The sequence below is a fragment of the Engystomops pustulosus genome, chromosome 2, assembly GCF_040894005.1.
Source record: "Engystomops pustulosus chromosome 2, aEngPut4.maternal, whole genome shotgun sequence".
Taxonomy (NCBI): Eukaryota; Metazoa; Chordata; class Amphibia; order Anura; family Leptodactylidae; genus Engystomops; species Engystomops pustulosus.
In genome coordinates, this window is record NC_092412.1 from 211,034,164 (window position 1) to 211,046,763 (window position 12,600).

General features: G+C 39.0%; 1 protein-coding gene and 1 long non-coding RNA gene across 2 annotated transcripts in view; one reads left to right on the plus strand and one right to left on the minus strand.

Annotated features, from left to right (window-relative positions):
* Positions 1 to 2,778: 2,778 nt before the first annotated feature.
* The window catches only part of LOC140119201 (uncharacterized), a 183,961-nt gene continuing 174,139 nt past the window's right edge, over positions 2,779 to 12,600 (minus strand). The window contains exons 2-3 of the long non-coding RNA XR_011853350.1: positions 3,622 to 3,691; positions 2,779 to 2,908 (exon numbers count right to left, since the gene is read on the minus strand). This is a non-coding gene — a long non-coding RNA (uncharacterized lncRNA). The remainder of the gene's footprint in view (positions 2,909 to 3,621; positions 3,692 to 12,600) is intronic.
* The window catches only part of PHEX (phosphate regulating endopeptidase X-linked), a 128,441-nt gene continuing 118,690 nt past the window's right edge, over positions 2,850 to 12,600 (plus strand). The window contains exons 1-2 of the mRNA XM_072137987.1: positions 2,850 to 2,986; positions 11,242 to 11,307. Coding sequence (XP_071994088.1) covers positions 2,863 to 2,986; positions 11,242 to 11,307 — 190 coding nt within the window. The 5' untranslated portion in view covers positions 2,850 to 2,862. The remainder of the gene's footprint in view (positions 2,987 to 11,241; positions 11,308 to 12,600) is intronic.

Below are 12,600 nucleotides of genomic sequence, written 5' to 3' on the forward strand. Positions count from 1 at the left end.
AATTTACTTATATTGTTTATATATCTATGCATCAATTGTTATATTTCAGACAACATTCTCTAGTTCTTGTCCTTGCCTTCTGATAAAGGCTGTGTTGGTGACTCTGCAATACAGTGGCCCACATTTACTAAGGGTCTTGTGCCAGTTTTCTGTTGGACTTTGCATGTTCTTTTATGTGCAAACTGTTTTCTCAGGTATTTAGGAAGAGTCCATGCCACATATGTGTCACATATGACTTTGAGTCACAGCTGCACTATACCTGACGTGACACAAATTTCTGAACAGTCGGGGCGTGCGCCACATTTATCACGCAAAGTTTGACAGAAGTGTGTTGCATGCCCAAAAGTTAAAGGTGCACCAAAAGGTGCTCACTGACAGAGCAGTGCAGGGAGTGCCAGATTCATGAAGAGCAGGTGGCACAATTCCTGAAACTGGGGGAAACTGCAGACTGTTTTTAGTAAATGTGCCCCACTGACTGTCGCAATAGAGAAGAGCGCAGGCCCTAAACTCACCCACAACCCCTGTCACCCACCTAACAAGCCTCACAAACACTATTGGTGAGGGACAATCCTATTGCTTAAGGTCCACAATCCCAGACTGAGTGCATAGGTAAGACACAGGAACATACAACAGATAACAGACAAGTGTAATCAAACAGAAAATAGCAGCGGAGCATAGAATCGAATAGCAAGAGACTAGGCAACTTACGTAGCAGAAGTCAGATACACAGTATAGCAAAAGAAATAGCAAGAAGAAATAGAACAAAAGTGTCAAGAGACTAGTAAAACCAACAATGTGTAATGGAACTGGGCAGATATATAAAGGAGTTCCTGGATGCCATCCCCAGCACCAGACTTGGTAGGCCGTCCATCATTCAAGTCACAGGTGATACAGAGCTGAGCTCTAAAATGACATCACCCAGCTTTCCCAGGCAAAATACTTTGCAAGGCAGTTTACAATCTAGGCTACTAGCAAATATCCTGGGCGTGGCTAAAACTCAGTACACTGCAGCAGGCATTAGCGAGTTCTGACACTGATCCTTCGCTCTATGTGCAATTTAATTACATTTTTTATAGAATTATTTTTTATTAAAATATAAAGAGAGAGAATATCAGAAATTATATAAATGTGAAACATAATAACAGTTTCAGTACAAGATAAGGCAGATAAAGCGAGTAGCCAAATTCAGAGGACGAGTGTACTGCAACAAAAAACATCAATGAGCATGGACAAATCTTAATTACATCAAAGCAACAAAATTAAAAACACAATTAAGTAAGAGAAGAAGAAAAGGGAGAGAAAGGAAAATACAATCCCCCTCTGACACTGACAATCCCCCTGTATCCATATATGTGGGGGAGTCCCATTTCTTTAGGAAAGAAGGGTCATATGCGTTTAATTTCAACATGCCTGATCCTTTTGTTCTCAGCAGTTTTCTCCAGCCGAGGTGTCTGTGAGTTACTTACTCACCTCCCCTTACTGATAACACATTCATGCTAATTGAACATGTCTGGATATTGGAAAAGGGGGTAGGGGTTGGCAAAAAGCATGAGGAGGGCCCTCACTCCTATTGTTACCTATTACTGTTTGTACTATGCAATGTAGCATTTTAGGTGTATATGTCACCTATGATTTGTAAAGGGCTACAGAACATGATGGCACTATAGAAATAAAGATTATTATTACCTGTAGTTTAATCTTCCAGAAATAGTAACTCTGCATGTCTGAAGATTCCATAACTTGTACAATTCTATAAGGTAACTAGGATAACTTCGTAGTACTATATGCTAAAGCAATTCTACAGGGTTTTAGAGCCAGATAGAAATTCATTTTCGTTGTACAAGGGAATGAGGGTCCAACTTGTGCTATCTGTATCTATCAATCTGTTCAGACTTTTTTATGCCTATATATAAATAATCCAAATGTAATACAGGCGGTCCCCTACTTAAGGACACCCGACTTACAGACAACCCATAGTTACAGACGGACCCCTCTGCCCCATGTGACCTCTGGTGAAGCTCTCTGGATGCTTTACTATAGTCCCAGACTGCAATGATCAGCTGTAAGATGTCTGTAATGAAGCTTTATTGATAATTCTTGGTCCAATTACACCAAAAAATTTTAAACTCCAATTGTCACTGGGGCAAAAGAAAAAAAATTGTCTAAAACTTCCATTATAAAATATACAGTTTCGACTTACATACAAATTCAACTTAAGAACAAACCTCCAGACCCTATCTTGTATGTAACCCGGGGACTGCCTGTACCTAAAGATTACAGAATTTTTTTTACTTAAATTTGAAGCTGTGAGGAGTACAACACAAGGATAGATCATGTCATATTTTGGCAAGCAGAACCCTGGAAGCTTAACAACTGGAGATAAGAAACAGATTAACCGTGCTAGGTCTGAAGTTTATGAACTTTTATTGAACATAGCGGTGCAAATTGTGTATGACACAGACTCTACACTCCCTCCAGCTTCAGATCCTGCTGGCACTATGTAGGTGACAGTCTAACTGCAGTAAACTTTACAGACCACAGAAGTTTTGAGAATATGAAAAGTCGCCATTCATTTTGGCAAGTCCCAGCCGGTGAGCTGTGTGTAGTTTTTTTTCTTTTCCAAAAGAGGAGGGATAGGGAAAGCCCTTGTTTTTTTATTGTGCTCCATTCCCCCCACCCCTCTATAGAAGGAGGAGAGACAGAGCCTGATGACTACAAACTTGTAAAATGTGTACTCTATGAAGAAGACGTAAGGGCAGGAAGCATTGAGAACATGGGTTTGTGATTAAGAACCCTCAAGAGGAACATTAAAGGGAGAAGGAAATTTGTCCCCAGGTGTTGATCTTCTCTCACAAGCGCTGGATGGAAGGAGACGCCATGGGCACCTCAAAGTCAGGCAACCAAAGTTCTGCAAGTAAAACAATTAAGATAGCCCTGGTCATCTTCATCTGTATTACAGGGATCCTTGCTATACTCCTTGTACTAGGTAAGTGCCTAACTTGTATAAAGTGATCAATTACATTGGAATGTCTGCATAGTTACGGATATAACAAGATACTTATGAATGAATGAAACGCAAAACGTATGGCATAACACACGCTCATGCTAAAGAACTATCTGCCTATCTTTCTATAGATGACTATACTAATGGGACTGGCAATAGTCCACGATCAGGTAAACACAGTACACACTTACTGAGGATTAGATTAGGGATTAGATTAGGCATTCAGTTCAGTTTAATGTGCGATAATCAGATACTATAATACTTATTTGGCATCACTCTGCAGAAATTCCTTTGCAATCTTATTATGTTATATCCAAAAGAAGTACAATTTTATTCTTATTTTATATTCAGGATAAAAAGTTAAAATGAAATGAAATAGTTTTGTACGGGGAGGCTTCATTTCCATATGAATCTGGATCCATTTATTGTCCCTGGAACATAACTAGATAAAAGGGCACATGTGTTTTAAGGCAATCATATATAGATGCTGGAATTAAAGGGGCAGTGTTGTTGGTTTCCAATGACATCATGCAGCAGCCTAAATTAGAGGTGTATATGTGCCTCTCCCCAAACATCTCCATCCAGGAGTCTATATAGTAAAAAAAAAAATACTATACCTATGTTCCATCCACTCAGTGGTTTTCCAGTATAACGCTAAATCCCCTTTAAGAGTTACCATCACGTCATCTGTAAGAAAAAATTGGAAAAAAAGGATTTGATGCAAAACTTTAATCAGTGTCTGACACAGTGGATAAATGAGAATCATTAGAGACAATCTTTGTACAGCACTATGTTATGAGTTTGCGAAATGTAAATTGAAAAAATATTTCATTCCATGCAAAAATGCCTTTGAGAATTTAAAGGAGTTGTCCACTTTCAGCAAATGATTAACATTGTTTGTGCAATTAAATCTCTACAATTTTCCAAGATACTTTCTCTATTCCTCCCAGTTTTCTAGATCTCTGCTTGTTGTCATTCATTGTTTTCTTCCTGTGGATAAAAACGGCCCCTGGTCATGTGACATCATACAGGTGCACAGCTCGTTATATTACAGAAAGTAATAACATCTGTGTGTTATAACAAGCCATGCACCTGTGTGACATCACATGACCAGGGAGTGATTTCTGTCCACTGGAAGCAAACAATTAAGCTTTTTGTAGACTGACAGCAAGCAGAGATCTAGAAAAATGTGTGGAATTGATACAGAAAGTATATTGGAAAATTGTCGAACCTTTAATTTATCAAACTATATCAAGTATTTGATAAAAGTGGACAACTTCATTAAGAAGGTGGTGCCTGGCAGAACTCACGGGTGCTTTTCCCTTCTGGTCATAGTAGATGTCACCAAGAAGGTTTTTGTAAAACAGTAATATGTAGAATTAGGGGCTGGTACTTGTAATTAAAACTCAGCATTTATTTCAAGATATGTTAAAACGGAAAGCCCACATCCGTGTGTATAACATACAAATGTGATTGGGTATTGCCCATAGAGTTACCCCTCTGTTTAGGCTCATATTTAGTCTCATGTTTAGTCATCGGGTGATACTGGCTGTACAGGCAGTCCCCGGGTTACATACAAGATAGGTTCTGTAGGTTTGTTCTTAAGTTGAGTTTGTATGTAAGTCGGAACCGTATACTTTATTATTGTAACCCCAGTCAAAATGTTTTTGGTCTCTGTGACAATTGGGTTTTAAAAATGTTGGATTGTCATAAGAACCAGGATAAACAATGAATCTTAATTACAGGCACCATTGATGAATGTTATAGCTGTTTATTGTAGCCTAGGACTAACGTACAGTAAATTACCAACATCCAGAGGTCCGTTTGTAACTAGGTGTTGTATGTAAGTCAGGTGTTCTTAAGTAGGGAACCGCCTGTATATGGAATCGTCCCCATGACTGTACTCTTCCTCTTAAGAGACACTGGAGTCTCAGTTGTATATCTGGAATGGTTGTGATGAGCACAGGGCCACAGGGCACAGGGCCAATAACTGGCTATTGGCCCTAAGGATGTCTGTGGTTTGTTACAGCTCATTAATTGCAACGAGGTGCTACACCCCAGGACGCCATCTGCCTAGGCCAATGCTACTGTTTTCAAACCATTGCTGAGCAGAATGGAGCCCTGATGGTGGACTCTGGTCTCAGGACATGCAGCACCATGTACAGCCAGAGTAATAATCCAGCATCTCAAAATTGATAAATCTGGCACAGTCTGTCTAACTTTAGTCTAAGCTTAAAGGGGTTGGCCACTTTACCTCATGTTTTTATAATGTGTGTGAAAGTGTGGGGAGGCCGGATATTAGGTAATTTACCAATATACATCTATTAAAAGTTCTGCTCTGCTTACTTGATATGTAAAGAGAAGCCTTCTGTCTTTTACCTCATCAGCCAGACATTCTTGACCATAAAATGGCTAAATGGCTGCAGATGGAGGGCGACTCTAAGTGGCGACTGTTCATGGACACTTACAGATCACATGACCCTCCATCTGATGAGGTAAACAAGGACAGGAGGCTTCTCTTTACATATCAAGAAAGCGAGCAGAACTATTAATAGATGTATATTGGTAAATCACCTAATATTCTGCCTCCCACACTTACACACATATTCTAAAAACACATGAGGTAAAGTGGCCAACCCCTTTAAGGCACTTTTATTAAACCTGCCCCACTATTACTATTATTATAACTGCAGCACATCCATAAGCTTTAATCTAGGATCAGTAAGAGCCATCTTTCTAACAGTTATCCACAATGGCCAAGACTTGAGGATCATGAATCCTCTCTGACCCGTGATTCACAGATGGAAAGGTGTAGTACTCTTCAGACCTAAATGAGATAGTCGTGTAGAACTTTTATTACAATGGGGTCTGGACTTATTTGGTAAGATCTGTGAAGCGCTGCGTAATCTGTGTACGCTATATAAATAAAGGAATTATTATTATCCAGTGGCCCCTGGATCCTAGAAGCAGGAGAATGTGCCAGGTGTATCAGCATTACCCTTTTTTCCATTCAAAGGGCTGCTGTGGGGGCTATTTAATCCTTGCAGCCCATTACTCAGGGTCCAGGGTTCCTTGCAATGGAGGAAGGTGTTTGAGTTGAAGGTAAAAGGCAGACAGAAGATTACATCAAGGGCTCTGAGGACCATAGCAGTCCAAGGAAAGTGCTAGGAAGCTACTTCAGAAATAAATTTGCCTTGGGTATGTTTTAGGAATGTAGGAATTGGTGTCAGATAATAATTCCATGTAACAGTACAGTGGTGGGCCCCAGGAAGCTTATTATAAGGACCCTTGCCCACAAGCATTTTTCTCGTGTGAGTCCATTGCGATTTGTCATTGCATTGGACTTGCACTAAACTCTGACACATAACTATTCATTAGATCTCTACACACATCCGTTTTTTTTCTCGCTGTCTGTCTGCGTTGCATTGCAATGCGTCAAAAGTAGAGCATGTCCTACTTTGATGTAAGTTAGAGGAAAAAATTGCCCATTCAAGTCTATGGTTGTGTGAAAAAAAAACTTACAGCACGAGGATCATCCTACCATGGTCAGTTCGAGTTTCCAGGAAGTAGCTGAAAGCTGAGAAAATCTTACTAAGAAAAAATACATTTCTCCAGAATTCAAAAATGAATAAAATCCAATAAATTTCAATGCTCCATTAAAAATGCATGACAAGTATGGAATGCATGTAAAAAGACATAGTCATGGTCTAAGAACTTAAGATTTGTGAAGTTCAAAATGCGTTGGTCTTTTTACATGCATCCCATACATATTTTTAAAGGGGCTTTAAAGTTTATTGGATTTTATTTTTGAGTGATGAAGAAATGTTCTTTTTTTTCTGTGCATTTGCCACTCCCGTCCCTACCCATTCCTCTCCCTCTCCTCTGCACCTTCAACAAGCAGTCTACTACTTTGAGATCATGGGTTGGTGAGCTGTAATTGCAACTTGCTTTTTTTTCTTATTATTATTCGCATTATTCTTAGAATCTGAGAAAAGTGAAAGATGATTTTGTGCTACAAAAAAAACCCCACGCATTGTTGCATCGCACTTGGACGGAACTCTGAATGAAATACTCTGAACACAATCTGATCAAACTTTGACCAAAATTTAATCAAACATGATTTTCACTGAGCACATTTGTGCAATTTTCAATATGGCTCTTGGGCAAGAGGTCTAAATTGTGGAACATTGCCTAAACAGTCCAACACTTCAATTAGATGTTATTAAAATTTTTTTACCTATGTGAACATAATTTATCATAAATTTAGTCATATGGTCCACTAGAAACAAGACTGTGTCCTTGGATACGGCCACCTCTGCTGGAGGGATTGCACAAAGAAACAAAAGGTTTTTTGTATATGAAATGTCTGGGAGTTACTTCATGTCCCACAGCCGCACTGTGGTAATGATCACCGAATCCAGGTAGTCAGGCAGGACTCAGTAGCGCATGTCTGGCCTCCACTGCCAGAGTGCGGAGTGGTCGTATCCGAGGAAGCTATCTGGTTTCTAAGAGGCAACATGGCTACATTTATGAAAAATTATCTTCACAAAGGAACATTTTTTTAAAATAACATCCAATTGAAGAAATGTTTATACAGTATATGTCAAATGAATTAAATTAAATGTGAATGCCCAGATGGGAATAGCCCTTTAAGACTAAAGTTGTGGAAAAGCAACAATATAGATTATAGAGTACACTATGAAATGGCTAATGATGTTATTCACCAATGAAGGCATTGGGGTGTTTCACCAAACATAACAATAGTAGAATATATCACAATGTAATGGAAACTAAATTTAAACCCAGGCTGTAGGGGAAGCACACAGGTAGCCAGTGGTAACTCTAGTGCGCTGCTTCTACATCAGGTTTCTGGCCTTGCTTTTCATTTAGGAGTTTTTGATGAATGACCCTTATTGTGGCACATTCTATGCCTGTCAAAATATTTTTTCAGTCTCCTGAGGCGTGACTGACCCTATCTGAAGTAATGTAGCAGATAATCGGGCTTTGTGACAGGAAGTGCTCTTCAGAAATCACATCAAACGCACCACACATGACAAGAGCTTTCTGCATTGCTCTGCAGAATCTGTGCCAGGCTGAAGTTCACACAGAAGAAGACAACAGAACCAAATTACCCACCACAATTACATTCACACTGCTTAAATCCTCTTATTTCTCCACCGCTCGGTGTCGTGTCACACGTGACCTCATCCCTTCATCTTCTCATGAGATTCATTACAAACAAATATCAAATCTGACCAGTTTATTGGGTGTCAGGGAGCAGCAGAGCTTAATCTGTTATGGTATATTTTATGGAAACTCCGTGTAAACCCAGGTAGCACAGTAGGCTCTTGGAAACCTAAACAGTATCTACATTTACTAAATTATAAGAATTTTTTTAAATGTTTTATTTTATTTTTTAAGCGAGGCTTCGTGCAAACCTTAGGAATAAGATTAATTGCACATAAGATTTATTGTTGCTGCCAGAGATCAACCTTATTCTTCCCCCCACCTTCATATAATTATGTACATTTTCACTATAGTGATCTGCAGATCTAAATCTCATGTGTATGGCTCTAGGTCCCACATACATTGAATAGATGACAGCCTAACGTTCATATCTCCATCTTTCCCGATTTTCTCATGCAAAATCTGTGTAAGATCTAAGTGTACCCCGCAAGAAGATAAGTCTTGGGCGGTGGAAATCTAAATGTATGACCCAAATATCTGCCATTAGCCCTATACACTTGAGAAGTTGTCTGAGCTTACCAAAATTGGCAGATTCAGACAATTTTTATTGTCTATTTTTCAGCACATTCAGTTTTCTGTAATTATATTTCTTATCTATAGAATTTTTTTGTTCTGCCAGGTAGCCCATTATAGCTGATTATGGTAAAATTGTCCAGTTTAATTGAATAGAAAATAGTAATATCCTTCAAAACTTCTTCATGATTGGACCTAACAGTCTAGGACAACCATAAACTTAATTGGGGCAAACTTATTACTAGAAGGCCCCATGCACACAATTTGTGGCCCCCATAGAGGTTTATGGCACCCTATCACAGTGCAGTCACCCGGGTCCTCTGCTTTCAATGGAGGAGGAAGGGGTGAGGAACTCTCAAACTTCCCCTCCACTTTCACCACCCGGCAGTGTGCCATGCCCGGGATCCGGTCTTGGAAAGCACATGGCCATGTGCATGAGACCTAATACTGTGTAGTATTAAGTTAGATAGTTTAGAGCTCTGCTAGAGTCACCAAGTATACATTTGTGACACTATTGTTTTATGTTACGTCTTTATGATAGGTGATCACTATAAATCTAAGGTCCATCACTTATTCCATTTCCCAGGCCTGTGATTTTACATTTATTAGTGGATGGGACTAAGCTGCAATACAGGCACAACCACTATATAATGTAAGTTGCAGTACAGTACTTGGTGAGCAGTGAAGAGAATGCAGCACTCATCTGAATGCCGTGGCCTATAAAAATACTGAAATAACCCTTAAGGTCACACTCTTTTTGACTATGCCATTTCCTGTGTTAAAGGATGTCAATTATAGCTGAGGTGGTATTGTGATACAGGGAGAGCTTGACTTCAGCTCTCCACCTCAATGGTCTTATGTGACCAATCTGCGTATTATTTCATAGTTTCCTTTCTAGAGTGTAAGTCTACAATAACTACCAGATGATCCTCTTGTGGATACATATCAGATTATGTGTTAACACATACTCTTGCAGAGGTTCAGTAAGTATCAAAGTTAGGTAGAGTGGGCTATCACCGAATATGCTTATAAACCTGAATATGTTACTTGGTTTTTCTGTGGTTGCTTAACATGAGGACATCATCACATCATCAATATGATGGAACTGGATGTACTATGCGTAATAAGGAAGCTAGGCTTCACACTGAATATGAAGGCCCTCATCGGGTTTGGTGACTGACAGTTTTGGCTTCTTAATTAAAACCTTGGCCTTTCATTGACAGCCAAGTCTCATGTATGGAAATATGTACTGCTAATATGTACTATTAGATTTAGGGTTAAAGGGGTATTCCCATCTCAGCAAATTAATGTTATTGTTTGTATTATAAAAATATATACAACTTTCCAATATACCTTCTGTAGAGTAATCACGGATATGTGTTAAGTCGTGCACCTGTTTGACCATGGTCAGATTTTTGTCCACTGGAAATAAACAATGAAGCAGGACAGCAAGCAGAGATCTAGAAAACTGTGAGGAATTGATACAGAAAGTATATTGGAAAATAGTAGAACTTTTCATCACACAAACAATAGGATTTATTTGCTGAAATGGGAACACCCCTTTAAGCACTGAAGTGAAGCTCTTCCTGCCTTAGAACACTACCTCTGCTGTGATTGATTACGAGCACAAGACTGCAAGAGACCAGGTTACCGGAGCTTGACTTTAGTGTTAAGCTATCTGTCTCCATTACTTTATACAACCAATTTTCATCTCAGTTTAAATGAGATTTTCTGGATGATCCCACCACACTGGGCCATAAAGAAAAATCATTAATTAGGCACTACTGATTCTGGTAGTGGTTTATTAGCTAAATTTCTGATGACAGATTCTTTTTAAGTGCTAAATCATCATATATATACTATGTACTAGGGGATATGGGCTGGCAGGCTATATACTGGGGGGGGGCAAGTGCTCACTATATACTATGGGACAGGGTCCGGCATTCTATATACTGAGGAGGCTGTGACCAATGCATTTCTCACCCTCGGCTTATACTCGAGTCAATAGGTTATCCCAGGTTTTGTGGTAAAATAAGGGGCCTCGGCTTATACTTGGGTCAACTTATACTCGAGTATGTACGGTAATTATATTACGTAATTGATTATGAAAACAATATAATAAAATAACTAAATATAAAGTAATAGATCTATAGTAGTCACCAGGAGTTATACTGTGCATGCTGAAAAAAAAAAGTTCAATAAATGTCTTTTTTCGCCAAGAAAGAACATTTATATTACAAAGAATACAAGGTAAATTGATAGCTCCAAGAAATGGGTGAAGAAAACATGAGAAACATCTGTATGTAATAATGGGGAACCAGATTGTGGTATCTATGGTAATCTCCATAAAAGGGAATGTTCTTCGCTTTCCAGTTCTTTTCACAAAGCAGGTATTTGTACTTTACAGAATACAGCAATCTGCGAAATGTCATCACAGTGATAACTAATGCAAATCTGTCTTTTTATTTTTTTAACAGTCACTCAAGGGCTTATTAACTTTCACAAGGAACGCTATTGTTTAACTCCAGAATGCATTGAAGCCGGTAAGACACAACGACTGTGCAAAGTCTTATGAATACAACTATCATTATTGCCCTTCAATTCCTTTGTGTTGCCTACGGATGTTTACTGCTAAACCTTCTACACTGATTTTCTGTCTTTTGAATTCAATTGACATTGTTGTTATATAAGCAATTATGCAATATAGAATGTTAATAACTTGATTTTCAAGGGAATCTTTCCAACATGTCCTTGTTTCTCCTCATTTAAAAGCAAAAAGTTAAAGGGTATTCTCATTCATAATATTTATGACAAATCCACAATTTATGTTATAGATGTATCATAGTTGCCGGTCCCGCCTTTTTTTTGTATGTACCATTCCTATATTTATATAAATGAATCATGTCCCCTCGGAGTCGTCTCTTTTCCCGACTAAATAAATCTAGTTGTTTTAATCTTTCCTCATAACTAAGACCCTCCATACCCCTTATCATTTTTGTGCCTCTTTGTTGAACCCACCCCAGCTCCAGGGCATCCTTTTTATGGACTGGTGCCCAGGACTGGACGGCATATTCCAGGTGAAGCCGAACCAATGCCTTGTATATTGGTAATATTACATCCCTATCCCGACAGTCCATACCACTTTTGATACATGACAAGATCTTGATGGTTTTAGGGGCAGCTGATTGACATTGCATGCTGTTATTTAATTTATGATCTACAAGTACACCCAGATCCTTCGCAACAAGTGACTCCAAGATTTACTCCACCAAAGACATATTTTGCCTTTGGATTATTAGCCCACAGGTGCATAACCTTACATTTATCCACATTGAACCTCATTTGCCAAGTGGATGACCAAACATACAGTTTGTCCAAGTCACCTTGCAGCCTATTAACATCCTCCATAGACTGTATTTCACTACACAGTTTGGTGTCATCTGCAAAAATAGACACAGTGCTATGAATTCCTTCCTCTATATCATTAATAAATATATTAAATAATAGTGGGCCAAGCACAGAACCCTGGGGTACACCACTTATAACTGGTGACCATTTCTGAGTAGAAATCATTGACCACATCTCTCTGGATACGATCCTTCAGCCAGTTTTCCCGCCAAACCACTAGACCTTATGAGGGACAGTGTCAAATTCTTTGGCAAAGTCCAAGAACACAATATCCACAGTAGCTCCTCCATCCAGGCATCTGCTCACCTCTTCATAGAAGCAGATCAGGTTAGTCTGACAACTTCTATCCTTAGTAAACCCATGCTGGCTGTCACTTATTATACTATTTGATGTCACATACTCCAGTATGTAGTCTTTTACTAACCCTT